This window comes from Peromyscus maniculatus, chromosome 12 (genome assembly GCF_049852395.1).
Source record: "Peromyscus maniculatus bairdii isolate BWxNUB_F1_BW_parent chromosome 12, HU_Pman_BW_mat_3.1, whole genome shotgun sequence".
Classification (NCBI taxonomy): domain Eukaryota; kingdom Metazoa; phylum Chordata; class Mammalia; order Rodentia; family Cricetidae; genus Peromyscus; species Peromyscus maniculatus.
In genome coordinates, this window is record NC_134863.1 from 84,131,581 (window position 1) to 84,147,269 (window position 15,689).

General features: G+C 47.1%; 1 protein-coding gene across 15 annotated transcripts in view; it reads left to right on the plus strand.

Annotated features, from left to right (window-relative positions):
* The window catches only part of Ttc3 (tetratricopeptide repeat domain 3), a 110,752-nt gene extending 95,747 nt beyond the window's left edge, over nucleotides 1-15,005 (plus strand). For all 15 annotated transcript variants that reach the window (XM_076549266.1, XM_076549263.1, XM_076549265.1 and 12 more), the window contains 9 exons: nucleotides 782-875; nucleotides 2,685-2,785; nucleotides 3,776-3,866; nucleotides 4,363-4,464; nucleotides 6,922-7,247; nucleotides 8,769-8,892; nucleotides 9,031-9,144; nucleotides 12,711-12,803; nucleotides 13,752-15,005. In XM_076549266.1, coding sequence (XP_076405381.1) covers nucleotides 782-875; nucleotides 2,685-2,785; nucleotides 3,776-3,866; nucleotides 4,363-4,464; nucleotides 6,922-7,247; nucleotides 8,769-8,892; nucleotides 9,031-9,144; nucleotides 12,711-12,803; nucleotides 13,752-13,826 — 1,120 coding nt within the window. In that variant the 3' untranslated portion in view covers nucleotides 13,827-15,005. The remainder of the gene's footprint in view (nucleotides 1-781; nucleotides 876-2,684; nucleotides 2,786-3,775; nucleotides 3,867-4,362; nucleotides 4,465-6,921; nucleotides 7,248-8,768; nucleotides 8,893-9,030; nucleotides 9,145-12,710; nucleotides 12,804-13,751) is intronic.
* Nucleotides 15,006-15,689: the final 684 nt, after the last annotated feature.

The following is a 15,689-nucleotide window of genomic DNA, read 5'->3' on the forward strand; positions in this document are numbered from 1 at the left end:
CGTGCAGACCATAGACTTAGTTTTCATGTGTGCGTGTAGGTCGTGAAACCATGAGAGAAAGCAGAGATCTTCCAGATTGAAGAGTAAAATATATTTGATATGAAAACAAAAGGAGAGTGATGGTGGGGGAGGGTGGATCAGCAGGAGGAGGGTCAGAGGTCTTATCTTGGTGGTACTCATGTCCTCAGAAGCCAGTGAGCTGGAGCTGGGGGAGTGGTTGTCAGCAAGTGCTTCCTGCGTAAGGACCTGATTGTATCCCAGCATCCGCAAATACCCGTGGGTGTGGTGATGCTTCCTGTAACCCCAGGGCTTTGGAGGTGGACACAGGAGAATCCCTGGAGCTCACTGGCCAGCCATTGCAGCCCTATTGGTCAGATCCAGATCTCAGTGAGAGTCCTTGTCTCAAATGAAGCAAAATGGATGGCTCCTGAGGAATCACACTAGAAGTTAATTAGCCTCTGGTCTCCTCAGACACCCACCTCCACCCCCGTGCCTGGATGCATGCTCGAACGCGCGCGCACACGCACACGCACGCACACCAGTAAACTGACAGAGTGCCCTCGTGTGTTCCTCTGCCCTTCTTCCAGATACTCCCTTTTGATTTCTTGTCTTCCTTTGATCACTTGTAAAATGCAGAGAGCGCACAGAGTCTGAATTGTTTGGTAGCACACAAGGCAGAAGTTACTCTAGGAAATGTGGTTCCAGAGCTGGCCTGGCATCTGACGCGGCTGTGAGCTCACTGGAGGGACTTGTTCTCAGGGTTTCTCTGATCTTCACACAGTGCGCTCACCAGTGAGAAGGCGGCAGTCGAAGAACGCATCCGGAGAGGGACAGAGCTCTGTGAAGAGAGTCGGCAGAGGGCAGCATCTGCCGAGGTGAGGCCAGGACACTGGTGATCAGCAAGGGCAGAGTCTGCTGTCGGCCTTGTGGTTTTCCCTGTTAGAATAGTGCCGTTACAGAAACTGGGAAATTAAGGAATAGGCTATCATCCATAATTAATTCCTAAGTAAAGTAATTGTTTTTTCCTTTGCCTAAGGATTTTTCATTTTTATTCCTTCTTTTCAGTACTTGGACCTCATGCTCGTCAGGCATGCACAGCACTGCAGTGTATCCCTAGACCTAAAGTTTGTACTTGTTTCAGATGTGCCCATAAATATATTTTATGTTTGTCTTTATACATTTTCAGAATGTATAACTCTTTTTCTTACTTAACAAAATAATTTAGTAATTTCTCATGCTTTGCATGGAATATCTTCATCATCCTTAGTCAAGTGAGGTATGTCAATATTTGCCAATCCTTGAGAAGCAAATTAAAAGAACCCCCAGGCTGGGGAGATCACTCTTGATTGGTAAGTGCTTGTGTTTTCTGAACAATGAGGACCTCAGGCCCATCCTAAAAATCCTTTTTTTTTTTTAAAGCTGGCATTGGGAAGGTAGAGACAGATGGAACCCTGGGGCTCACTGCAATCCAGCTTCTCCTACTTATTAGCAAGTTGCAGGCTAGTGAAAGATCTTAAGTATACAAACAAAAAAAGGTTGAATGAACCTGAGAAATGACACCAGAGATTGTCCTCTGACCTCCATATCTGTGTACATGTGTATACACTACACAACACACACACACACACACACACACACACACACACACACACACACACACACACACACACACACACACACACACACACACCAGAACCTACTTAATAAATAAATTGCAAGTCAACCACTGCTACTGTGTTGGTGACTTGTAATTCTAATTTCAGATACACCAAGAAGCAGAGATGAGGGAATCACAAGTTCAAGGCCAGCCTATCCCTAAATACAAAAGAAATAGAGGTGTCTATGTGGGTGTTTGCATGTTTGTGTTTTCTTCAGTCCCCTAGAGAAATACACATTAAGGTTGGCATCTATGTGAAAAGCTGAAACAAGGAAAATGGCTGTGTGTTAACACCTGGCTTTATTATTTTTTGTTTGTTTCTAAAATGTGATTTCCAATACTTATTTGAGAAACAAGTTCTATTTATTGTCACATCTATCTGTGGTTTCTCTGGGGGCATGAGAAAAGGATTAACTTGGACCGTCTGGAAACAGCCTACGTCCCAGTTACTTGTCAGCCATGCAGCTGCTTCTAAGAGAAGCTGAGTAAAGAGCCAGTATGCCGTGCTCTGCCGGCCTCTGATTGCCTGGCCTCTTTAGTTCACATCCTGTGTTACTTGGAAGCAGGGTTGCCTGGAGGGCCTTGTCCAAGTCATTGACACCTAGATTAAAGTGAGGCTGTTCCACATCACCTGCACTGATTCTTACACAACAATCTTGTAGAGAAAGCTGAGATCATGCCCCAGATGTGAGTGCTGAGAGACTCTTAGCACTGAGGAGGTGCAGGCCTCTGACCCTTACGCAGCTGGGAGGTGGGTAGTGTGAACCCTCCTATATTCACTGGGAACCTGGCTCTGTGCCTCCGTAGTGATACAGAAAGTCATGGAGTTTCATGCCACTAAGTAGGTGTTTCTGGTGTCATTTTTCATTCCTGTTCACCTGATGAAATTACAACATAATCATGTTCTTACGTGTCTGCCGTTGTACTTTATCTCCGGAGAAACAGGAAGGTTTTTAATGTTTACATGTAAACTTTTCAAGTAGATCTTCATTTGTAAATATTTGTGTATCCTCTAATGTCTTGACAGCTGTCTGTCCTGGAAAACTGGAAGGAGCGAGAAGTCTGTAAATTACAGAGTGTGGTATCACAAGCAGAAACCTATCTTAAGAACCTCAAGCTGATGAGCAGGTACCATGGCCTCCCGAGTGTTCTTCCCAGCATACATTAGGGGAATTAAGTTAGAAACACTTGAGGAAAAGTATGTATTTAAAATGTTTTTCCTACAATATATTTTGATCATGTTTTTCCCTCAAGTCCTCCCCACCTCCCTGCACCCGAGCTTATGTCCTTTCTTTCTTAAAAAAAAAAAAAAAAAGATGAAACTCAAGACAAACAAGACCAGCATATCTCTCTCTCTCTCTCTCTCTCTCTCTCTCTCTCTCTCACACACACACACACACACACACACACACTCACACACACACACACACACGGCAAACAAAGCAAAATGAAACAAAAATCCAAGAACAAAAGTTCATTTTGTGTTGGCCAACTACCCTGGGCATCAGATGTGGAGGCCCACAAAGGTTCCCTAGTGATATCTGAGCTTGCTCTACCCAGCAGGGCTGCATTAGAGGATGGCTTGACCACATGCATGGTCACCAGGTGTCTGAGATGGTCTGTACTTGGCTGAGCTAGGGGGAGGTCTTTTGCTCCGTCCCTTGGCATTCCTATAAAAGGCCCTTTAGAAGAGCCAGAAGGGGCCGGTGGATTAGGATCCAGGCCCTCCTGAGTCTATCCTGTGTTTCTGTCTGTTTCTCTCCCCTCTGTATTTCTATCTGAGCCTCTTATCCCTCACTCCTCAAGAGTACCCTGGGGAAAAAGGTGGGAGCTGGTCTTCCAGCTGGTCTCCCACAGTTGGGCCCGCCCTGCGGTGTGGATGATATACCCACTGGTTTTCCCTTTGACAACGGGAATAGACTGCAAATAGCTTCTTGGTTAAGGGTGTCCGCTTCCACAGTGCAGAGACTAAAATATGTACCACACCTGCTCCAAGATTGACAATTTCAAAACATGCTTTTGATTGTGGATTTTGTTTCTGTTTGCCTTTAAATGCTTTTCATTTTTCCAGTCTATAAAGTGGGTATTAAGCAGTTTTCTACTTCTAAAATTTTCCAGTGATTCTGCATCATATCCTGACATGGAGTGTGATACACTCTCATGGGAATTGTGTCTTTCTAATGTAAGAGAAGAGATTGAAAGTACAAAGGTAAGCTAGAAAACTTGTCATAATTCTACCAAAATCATTCCTTTTTTAACCATTGTCAGTGTTTTTTGTTGAAATTACTAGGAATTTTTCATAAAATTAGTAACATTTTCTTAATTATCTTAGAGCGTTTGCTTAGCATGCCTAACGCCCTGGGTTCACTTCTGAGCACCAAGAAGGAATTCCAGGAGGCTTCCAGTGCTCAGATGCCGAGGTCCTTCCCCAGCCCTCTCCTGAGAAGCAGTTGTCCTGCTTTAGTGATCTCCAGCCCGGGAGGCCCGCCTGCCAAGGGTCAGAGCACACTGAGCTCTGCCCCCTCAAGCCTCTCAGTAACATGGTGTGACTTTCTTAGAAAGGTTATCTGAAAGCTTTAATCACACTTACGTGTCTTGGCAAACTCCTGGTCAGATGAATTATCTGAAAAGAGACAATACTAATTGAAAAAGTGTTTTCTTTTGGAATTGGTTAGAAAACTTCACAATCTTTCTTCTACCCACAGTCTCAGTTTGAAGATCAAATCAAGGCCATTAAAAATGGTTCTCGGCTCAGCGAGCTTTCCAGCGTGCAGATTTCTGAGCTCACGTTTCCTGACGGTACAACGGTGAGTGAGGAGAGATGCACGACCACACTTCTTTCTTAACTGTCCAGAGCACTTTGTTCTTTATGAACATGGGCATGGGCTTGTCCGTATTGATACTGCTTGTAGCTTTTTTTTTCTCTGTGTAATAGCTCTGGCTGTCCTGGAACTCACTCTGTAGACCAGGCTGGCCTTGAACTCACAGAGATTCACCTGCCTCTACCTCCCAAGTGCTGAGATTAAAGGCGTCTGCCACTGCCATCCGGCTGTCTTTTTACATTAAACTGCATTTTAGAAAAGCAATGATTTTATTTTGTGGACTTTGTGGAAAGGCTAACCATGGTTGTCACTTTATTGGACTTTGAGGTACCTATTTCTTGGATTTAGACACAGAGGAGACTAAGAATTCCAGGCCTCTGTTGGATTTCAGAGTGTTTGGCATGTCCTTGCAACCCTGGTTCCTGTTTTCCCCCCTTGCCCCTTCTTGCTGCGACATGTCTAACTGGACTGTCCTCCTAAGATACTGTGCTGGTGGCCTTCCCTCTCTCCCTTCCCTGCCTCTGTAATGTACAGAGATCACCGCAGTCGAGATGCCTCGGTGCCTTACAGCCTGTCAGCTCCTCCCGAGGACTTGGGTTTGATTCCCAGCACCCACATTGTGGCTCACGGCATCTGTGACTCCAGTTCCAGGGCATCTAATGCTCTTTTCTGGCCTCTGAGGCTATCAGCCAGTCACACAGTACACAGACATTAAATAAAATGAATTTTTAGTTTCTTAGGAATGGAAGATGTGGACTCATGATCTACGCTTCTTTCTGCACTGACATCAGTAAGAAATGAGTCCTTATGACACTGAAAGGTCACTTCTCATTTTTGTTTACTCCCAAGTTTCTACAGCAAATATGAAAGAAAAAATTTTGACTCTTAGAATATTTTACTGTTGCAATTTTATTTTTTATAATTTTATAACTATTCAAAAATATTTCATATTCACAGTTATGAGACCTCTCAGTTATATCAGGAACTTGTGTAAAAAAGTGTCCTTACAGGCTGGAGAGATGGCTCAGAGGTTAAGAGCATTGGCTGTTCTTCCAGAGGTCCTGAGTTCATTTCCCAGCAACCAAGTAGTAGCTCACAACCATTTATAGTGAGATTTGGTGCCCTCTTTTGGTCTACAGGCATACATGCAGGCAGAAAACTGTATACATAATATATAAATTTTTAAGTACCGTTAAAAACCATTTATTGCCTTAATCTCAGCACTCAGGAATCAGAGGCAGGTAGATCTCTGTGAGTTCAAAGCCAGTCTGGTCTATAGAGCTAGTTCCAGGACAGCCAGGGTTACAAGAGAAATCCTGTCTCAAAAAACAAAAAAACAAACAAACAAAACCAGCATTTATTTTGTGCCTCATTTCTCCCTCATATGTTCACTGGGTATTTAGTGGTGATCCAGATTAAATGTGGCCTGGGCTCTCAGAGTACTGGGGGCTTGGGAAAAGACACTGACGTTTTTTTCCTGCTGAATGCTCTAGCGACGTAAATCCTCCTCTAGGGTTGGAAAGGGATGAGAGGGTGGTGTTTGGGGAGAGGCGGGCGGGGTTGCTCAGAGGGGTCTGGTGTTGCATGGACAGAGCGCGTGCTGGGAGGCTGGAAATAAAAGGGAACATATGCAACCTGTTGTGTGGGAAGAAGGGACATCAGGATCACAGCAGAACCCTCCAGGGCCAGGCAGAACAAAGAGCGCCTCGCTCCTGAAACTCCACCAAAGGTTGGGCTATTCCTTAGGTCATTGGGAAGGCTGTGGTTCAGGTTTCGAGTCAGGGAAAAGACGAACTGGAGGGAGGAGGAGATGGGCACGCGAGGCTGGAGCGGGTTCCACTTGGCTCCCTGCGCTCAGCGTGTGTGGAGGGCGGAGACTACGTGGGCGTGGTGTGGGGAGATCTGTGCGGTTGTGAGAGGAGGAGGCTGCCGCTGAGCCTGCTGTGGAGCGCTGGAGTTTGGTTCCCAGAGCGCCCGGACGGATGTGCAGAGAAGAGTCTCCGAAAACCGTCCAGTCGAAGTGGGTGGTGGACTGGGGAGGGAGGGGCCTCCAGCAGCATGTGGTGTGGACAGGAGGTGAGAACTACCAGGAGCTGCAGGGTGGAGCGTTCAGAGAGGGGCCTGGCCGCCTTCTAGGTCTCCTGTGTCCTAGGTGGGTAGAGGCAGCTTTGGGGAGTGTTAGGGCAGGTGGTTCTCATCGGTTGTGATAGCTCAGTACCAGGGCAGAGGTGTGGAGTTAGGCAGAGAAAAATGAGTTTTTTACAAGTCACAGACCTAGTATGTTGTAACGAGAATTTACAGTTATTAACCCTTTAAAAATAAAAATTAACTTGCCGTATTCAGGTCTGCTGAGCACTGTTGTGGGCATGCATGCTCATCAGTTCATTTCTCCTTGTCACTTAAGCCCTGAATGACCTGACCGTTGTGGACTTTTTGTCACAGATTCATCCTCAGTTACCTTCTGAGTCTTCAGGCCATGAGGACCACGGGCCCATGACTTCTGCAGCAGTCCACAAGGATTCTCCCACGGAGCCCACTGGTGGCTGCCCAGAGGAGGTTCCTGATCTGTCACTAGGATCGCCCATCCATCAGCCTGAAGTTGCTCAGCAGTCAGAGGTCAAGATGGCTAGCCCGCTGTCTCCATCAGAACAAAGCCCTGAGGCTGATGAGAAACGACCTGGACAGGCTGCTCGCTCAAGCCAGTCTCCAAAGAAGCCTTTCAACAGTGTGATTGAACACTTGTTAGTGGTGTTCCCGTCCTATACCAGGTATGAAAAGGTGCTCCTGACTGTTCAGTACTTCATTAACTGTTTCTTCGGGGGCTGTTGCTGTCACTGTTTTGAGACAGGGTCTCATACTCACTGTGTAGCCCTGGCTATCCTGGAACTCACTGTGTAGCCCAGTCTGGTCTCACTCAGACTCACCAAGATCCACCGTGCCTGGCCATTGAACCGTTTCTTGATCACATAAAACCATGGCCAGTCAGATTAGTGTGAAAAGGACTGTGTTAATTGTTTTCCTGAGAAAGACATGCACTTCCCTTCATGCTTCCTGTGACCATATAGTGTGGTGCTGGCGACTAACCCAGGGCTTTGCGCATGTTAGCCAAGGCTCTAACACTTCAACTGCACACCCAAGCCACAAGGAAATGTAATGTTCATATCAAGATTGAAAGGCTAGGCGCACGCCTTTAATCCAGCACTTGGGGAGGCAGGGGCAGAGGCAGGCAGTCCTCTGTGAGTTCCAGGACAGCCAGGCCTACACAGAGAAACCCTGTCTTGAAAAACCAGGAGGAAAAAAAAGATTGAAAGCATTGACCACTGAGTAACCCAGCAGCAGGACCCATACTAATTTGTTAAGACTTGACGAGATCTGTAACACTCCAGCATTACTTGTTATGGAGTCAATAAATAAGCTGTAAAATAAGTTATGTGTCATTCAGCAAAGGGCACACTAACATCTTAACATTTTGTAAACAAGAAGTCTAATTTGTTAGTGGCGTGAGGAGAGAAGACCAAATTGAATTCAGTACTGAGACGTGTGTGCAAACTGTGACAGGATCCCTTAGTCTACTGAGACGTGTGTGCAAACTGTGAAAGGATCCTTGTGAGTCTCAGGAAAAGCTGCTCGTGAAAGCCTGAGTCAGCAAGAGTTGTTGATTTCTCAAGCCAGGTCTGGTGTGCACACTTGAGTGTCTCTGCTCCTTAGCCAGAGGCAAGACTCCGAGACAGCTAACAAGAGAGCGAACTCTGTACACAGTGACCCTTTGTACCTGCATTGTATCCTCCGTGAAACAAATTTAGGAATAAAGTAGTCATTTAAAATGTCTGGGGCCACTGGGAGACTCAGTTTGGTGAAGTACTTGTGCAAGCTTGAGAACCCAGGTTCGGATCCCCATCGCCCTCATAAAAAGGCAGGAAATGCCGCTAGCTCTGGAATCCTGGCACAGCAGAAGCAAAGACCCTGGACTCGCTGGGCATCCAGTCTGTCCTTTCTCAACAGTAATCTGGAGGGTGATTGAGAAACACACCCAGTGTTGACCACTGGCCCCACAGATGTGCACAACATAACATGTTTCCTGTCTCGGTGCAGTCCTGCCCTAAGAGGCAGAGCGGTACGTACGCTTTAACTGCTGAACCGCTTCACTGCCAATACTGAAACGTTGTTACTTGGGAGGAATCTTTCTGCCTTGGATGGTTCTTTCTGCCCGTTAACTGTGGTCGGGGTCACAGATTGCCTTTGGGGGGTGAGTTGACGTAGTCATTTATTCATTCACTTTTCTCTTTCAGCTCTGAGCTTGCTGGTTTTGTTAAAAAAGTTCGAAACAAAAGCAAGAGCTCCCTCTCTGGATTAAGTGTTGAGGGGATTGTGGAGAGAGTGACAGAGCACATCCTAGAGGAGCAGAGGAAGAAGGTAGGACGTTTGTCTTCCTGCCTGTGCATGAAATGTGACACTGAAAAGCTCCGAGCCAAGCCCCATGAGGGAGCGGTGGACTAGAAGGAGGCTTCAGTAACTGCATCTGTCCCTCGTCCCCCCTCCCCCCCTCTGCAGGCCCAGGCTGCAGCTGCGGTGGCCAAGGCCCCCCAGAGTGCAGCACCCTTGGCCGTTGGTGGACCGTCGTCCAAAACTAAAGGCCAGAAGAGAGATGATGTCTCCGTGAACCCCGTGAGTAGCTCTCAGTTTCCTCTCTAATGAGCAGTGGAAGGACGCAGTTTCTAATCTTGAGGTAGATCTGTCACCTGGAGGCTCACTTCTTTCTAAACTAAAATTAGGAACCAAGTTTTGCTGTATTTGAAAATACCTTCATATCGTGGACCCAGGGCAACAGTGGACTGTCCTGACTATAACTGGTCAGGTGTGCAGATCTCATATCTACTGGGAAAACAGTTTTTGGATAATGTCACTCTTTGTAAGCAGGAACTTGGTTCCTACAGACGAGCTTGCATCACTCAGCACTACCATGAGCTTGGGTGACTTGTGCTGCCCAGGCTGTTGCTGGATTCAGTGACGCTATGGAGTAGCCACACTAATGGTACCCTTTACTTCATCCATTGATGGGATACTGAAATGGGCTGAATGTGCCTGAAATTTGACATTGCTGATTTAAGTAGGATTGTTTATATTTATATAGTGCATGTATTGAATTGTTGGTATAGCTATATCTTAAGTTGGTGTGGTTCTGTAATTGTCCATATCTTACAATAAAAGATCCAAGGCATGAGTGTGAGCCTGTCAGCATCCACCTGTTTGAAGGTGTGGATGTCTTGCTTATCAGGCAGCAAGCAGTCCCTAGTCCTTGTCACAATGACTGGGCAATGCCAGAGGACACACTGAGGACACCCAGGTGACTGGGGGAGTGCCTGTTTTGGTGTAGAACATCTTTGCCCACGTCTCCTGCTGTGATGTGAAAATGTGGGTAGTGATGTGAGAGTTCCGGGCCCCGTAACATTCTTACCAGGGTCAGCTGCACAAAGGGCGCAGAGTGCTGGTTAGTTTGCCTAGCGTTGGGTCTGTGAGCCTGACACACACACACACACACACACACACACACACACACACACACACACACACACACACACACACACACACACACACACACACTGAGCTCACCAAGGGTCACATCTCCGCTTACCTAGTGAGAAAACTCCTGGGTGTATAGGGCATTCCTGTAAGACCTGCTCAAGTCGATTTCCCAGGGGTTTAATGAGTCACATTCTCTGGGATCCTCCAGCCAATGGAATTCTCAGGGCATTTGTGTTTTGGGGGAAAGTGGTGGCCAACCCCCCTCAAAGAGTAGACTAGGTAACCATGCCTATACAGCAAGTTCTAACCTACTGAACCATCTACCCAGCTCTGCTCCACCGTTTTAAATGTCTGTGTTTTTACCTTAAGAGAGCAGAACAGGCTAGAATGGAAGATGCAGACTCGAAGGGCATTATACAAAGTCGAAAGCTGGGTGGCATTTTATACCTGTGATCCCATTTGTTCAGGAGCCTGAGGTAGGAGGATTGCAGTTTTGAGGCAGCCTGGCGCCTGTCTCAAAAATAGACCCCAAAACTACCCTTAACCAGTACTACTACCACATTGCTATCTACTAAAGTTGACCAAATGTTTGTGTTAGTCTTGCCAAAACTGATTATTTCAGGTTCCTGTGGGGTATCTCAGAGATCTCAGCATCTACGTCGGGTGGTGTACTGACCACCTGTAGCTCCAGTCCCAGGAGCCTTACGCCCTGCTCTGGCTTCCCAGACACCTGCATGGACTTGGTACCCATGCGTGCACGCACACCATAGATAAAAAGTCTTAAAGACGAACCCTTCAGTCTCACTTCTTAGCCCTTGCTGTTGTGTTTGCACTTAGAAGTACACATCTTTCTACACTGGGAGTCGGGTAACTACAAGTCTTTCCAGGTAACCTGGATCTGAGCTCTTCAGACCTTACTCTGCTTCCTAGGGCTAACCCTTCCATTTCTTCCCTGACCCTCGAGTCCTGGACAGTGAACCTGCACTGTGCCACCTGTCCCTGTCAGTCTGGACCCTGTCAGCACCTCAGCCCCGTGAGGCGGTTCAGGGTCTGCAAATTTACAGGCTTTGCCTGCAGCTTGAGCCGTGATCTGAACGCCCCCGCAGGGCTCTTCCATTCAGTCACTTGCTGATGCTTATGGATCAGTCTGGGGCCATGGTCCTTACTTGTTGCTAAAACACCATTGACAAGACTCATTTCTTGGTTCTGAGATGCTCGAAATGAAGAAGTAAAATAGACGTTCGTGTCCACTGCAGGGTTGGTGCTGTGAGCTACAGGTACTGCCCATTGGGGAAGGTGGGCTTGGCGTCCGCTGTCCTACAAAGAGCGTGGTGTGCTCACCAGACTCCGATACAGGGGTCAGAGGCCTGTCCATCCCACGCCCAGGGCTGCACAGTCTCCTGATGGCATTTCCTGGTCAGCCACCAGTTCGTTCTGTTTGGATTTGTGCTAATAATCCATGCTTAGATAAACCTCAGAAAAAAGCAGAGTAAAATTAAATCACATTTTACATTTCAGAATCTTTTCTAGGTCCATCATAGATACATAGCCTATTTGTTTTTTAAAATTAATTATGTCATAAATACTGCCATAACTGTTTATCCAGTGATCTACGAAGACCCACTTCCTGTGTCACTTTCTTTCCCCTTCTTCTTCTCTTCCTCCTCCTCCTCCTCCTCCTCCTCCTCCTCCTCCTCCTCCTCCTCCCCTCCTCCTTTTTTTTTTTTGGTTTGTGGATACAGGGTTTCTCTGTGTAAGTTTTGTTCCTGTCCTGGACGCACAGAGATCCGCCTGGCTCTGCCTCCCGAGTGCTGGGATTAAAGGCGTGCACTGCCGTCCCCTGACGGTTTTTTTCAATTCAGCATTGTAGTTGGCCATAGACTAGTCTGCTGTATATAGATATGCCATAGTCAAGTCTCTCGCTGATTTGGAGTGTTTTATACTGCTACATTGTAAATAGGGGATGGATATGGATAGTTACAGTATTTGTGTGTTTTTTTCTGGCCCTTCATTAGGTCTTGAAACAGTTGCCTCTGAGAAGATCAGAGCTTTACACTTTCCTTTGGTGGAGGGAGTGCACCTGTGTTTTGGGACAGGGTCTCTGTGTGGTCCTGGATATCCCGGCTATGTAGACCAGGCTGGTCTCAAACTCACAGAGACCCTCCTGCCTCTGCCTCCCAAATGCTGAGATTAAAGATGTATTTACTTTTTGTTATTTTTATGTTTTTCTTAGAAACTATTTTTCTGTTGTATTGTTTTGATTTTTTGAGACAAGTTCTCTTTGTAGCCCTGACTGTCCTGGGAACTCACTCTGTAGACCAGGCTGGCCTTGAACTCATAGAGATCTGTCTGCCTCTGCCTCCTGACCACTGGAATTAAAGGCGTGTACCCCTCTGCCTGGTTTTGGTTTTTAGTTTTTTGAGGCAGGGTTTCTCTGTGTAGCCCTGGAATTTGCTCTGTAGATCAGGCTGGCCTTGAACTCAACAAGAGATCCTCCTGCCTCCTGCCTCTGCCTCCTGCGTGCCACCACGCCTGGCTAGAAACTATTTTAAAACAAGCTATTTTTCACTCTGTTTTACCATAATTGAAAAATAATCTGCCACCTTTTGTCGCAAAAAAAACATCTTTAGGCCACTCGTGTACTAAGTCATGCAAGCTCATGTCATAAAATGTGAGTTATATTATTCAAATGTGTTTGTTTCCAACAGGCACCAGATGCAAATTCCTGTGAGCTATGCCACGAGGTATTCAAGTCCAAAAACATGCGTGTGCTGAAATGTGGGCACAAGTTTCACAAAGGGGTAAGAATTGTCTCTGACTGTCTACCAAGCATTCTGAAAATAAAAATGGAAACGGGGGGGGGGGGGGGGTGAGTCTTGTGATTCCGATCTCCTGTGTAAACCTGCACATACAGTGTTCGTTGGCCTGTGTGAAAACAGTGTTTGGGAAGGGGGAGGGGTTTTGGACCAGGGTGTCTAAGGCTGTGTAGACTTCGGCTCATCATTCCATGGGTAAAGAATTACAATTGACTGCACACCTGTGTTGTCTCTGGGACTCAAAGCAATATTAATTCCTTGAAAGGTGGGTTCTTATATGACTAAATAAATAAATAGTATACAGTGTCTGAGTTCACATGTTAAAGACAACATCTTGGCTGGATTGGAGCATCTAGTCCATGTTCTTCTAGGACTTGAGTATTATTGGGTGTTCTGGGCACTGCTGTTTAGGACAGATCAGTTCTCTCCTGACTTAGTTTATTAACCCCTAAGAAAGGGGTAGATATAAACACTCACTAGAAGGAATTGAAAAGCTTGCAGAACCTCCTTCAGAAAGTGCAGCACGTGTTTTGGCCTTCCAGCTTTCTGTGCCTGCCCAGCCAGGTGACAGGGTGCCAGCCAGGAGCAGCAACAGGAAATGTGGTACCCTGGCCGGTGAGGCACTCGGACCAAAAGCCAGGGGCCACAAAATGGACAGCGTGTACAAGTCAGTGAAGGAAGCTGGAAGAGCTCAGATTGAGTCCAGGATGTAAGGGAGGACAAGGCCCTTCATGAAATCTTGAGTCTGAACTGGAGCACGATTGTTTTTTCCTGGGTTTTGTCTATGCTCCGGCCCTGAGCAGACATTGACCTTTAGTACTGGGCAGCATCAGACTGGGAAGTCCTATCAGCCGTTCTCCTCCCAGAGCTGAGTGGCTGGAGCCCCGGCCCTCGGTCCTGCAGGCACTGACTGATCCTGTCTCTCCCTTTCAGTGCTTCAAGCAGTGGCTCAAAGGGCAGAGCACTTGCCCCACCTGCGGCTGTGGGGACCTGCTGTCACAAGAGTAACCTGTTGCACCGTCCTTGCCAACCCAGCCCAGAGGGGAACCGCCTTCCTGTTGCTGTAGGTAGCACCGTTCACTCGCGAGATGCGTCGACATAACAGCGTCCTGTTACCGGGATAAAAACAGAAACGTGAAAACTCCTACGCTGTGTGTCACAAAGCTAACAAGTGGAAGGAAGCCTGGAATGTAATCCATACCAAGTTCCAGGCGAGCGACAGCCGTGTGTGAGCTGTGATGCTGTGCCACCCCATTCATGCGATGTTGGGGCTGCTGCAAGGGAGCACTGAGATGAGCAGCTTCCTTCGGGAGAGCTGTTGACCCCTCAAAGCAGTGCTCCAATTGTGCGGACGCTTATCCTCCTCTTCCAGACCCTGGACCTGCCGTAGGGTCTGCTTCCTTAGATTTTAGAGTGCTTGTGATCCAGTTGATCCACATTCTGGAAGTCAGTTATAAAAATACTTTTTAAATTAGTTTTCAGCTGAGACCTCTTTGACCCTGGAAACAGGCTACCTGTTCTCAGCAGACCCACGCTTGAGGCTTGCACTAAGATTTCTGTGCTGGTCTCATGAGCTAGTCAGCCAGTGCTTGGAAGTGTCCACTAGTGCGGAGTGCAAGGGCACTGTGTAGAACCAGACACCGTCCTTCTCCTTCCTCAACCTACCACCAAAAAGAGAACTCTACCAGACAGCCCTGAGGGGTGGTGGTAAGTCGTTCTGTGTTTGACTCTTGTGTAAAGTAATGCATGCCGTCTTTTGTTGTGGCCCGAAACAAAGTAGCTTCACTAGAGACTATTCAGAACTAGGTGTTTTTAGTGACCTGTGTGTAGGCAGTGGCAAATACAGAAACTGGATACATTCCATTTCTCTACAAAAAAAACTTTGCTGTGTGTTCTCTGTTGGAGTAGCAGGTTTGGCCGCCCTCTGTGTCCGTGTGCGTTGTGTGTCTAGTGACTCGGGCGATAGCAGCTCACCCCCTCTTCTGAGACGTTCTCCACAGTGGTCCCCGAAACATGGTCTGCATGCTCTAACAGCTGAGAGCAGCGCACATTGAAGTGCGCAGGGCAGGCTGTACCCGGTACAGAGAGTCGCTGTTGAGAGAATGAACTTCCGCGCTTCATTTCAGAGCCTGTGAACATGCCTTATACTTGTCCAGTAGCTGTCAATAAAAGCATTCTGAAAGATCAGCCGTCCACTGTCATTCTTGTCCATTCTTTCCAGGTAATTTAAAATTTCATTCTGCTTGAAAATGTAGGGCTCTGTGCTGACCAGTGTTGAAAAGGTGACTTCATTTGGAGACCAGGTATGCTGCATCTGAGGCGTTTTGACCAAAGATCTTGGGTTATTTTCGAGCCCAGATGAGAACATTCCCTTGTGCCTAAATACAGCTTGCCAAGCTCAGCTGTTGAAGCTTGTGGATAGAAGGTGTGCACAGAGGTGATGGAGAGTTGACTGTTCAAGGTGCTGAAGCTTCTGTTGGACAGGCTGATGATACCAAGTATGCCCGCCTTAGAACAGTTGTCAGGCACATTCTTTGGAGTGTTTTCCTGCCAGAGGCTGCTTTCAGAATCTTGAGTTGATGGCCGGGTTCTGATACTTAGGACTCACAGTCCTCTGAGGATGTAGCCTCCTCCTGAGCTGCTGCCAGCTCAGACCGCATCTCAGCACTCAGCTCTCAAAGTGTCGGGGAATGGAGACAGTGCACACGCTCCTTGTGGAAGGCACAGGGTGCTGTCGGTCCATGGTGGGATACGGCTCCTATTGGACAGTCTTATCAGTGCCCCTCCCCATCTCCACGATGGCCACAACTTTAAACTAATGCCCATTCAAGTGTATTGAAAGCAGTAGCATTTAATTTAATTTAAACAATA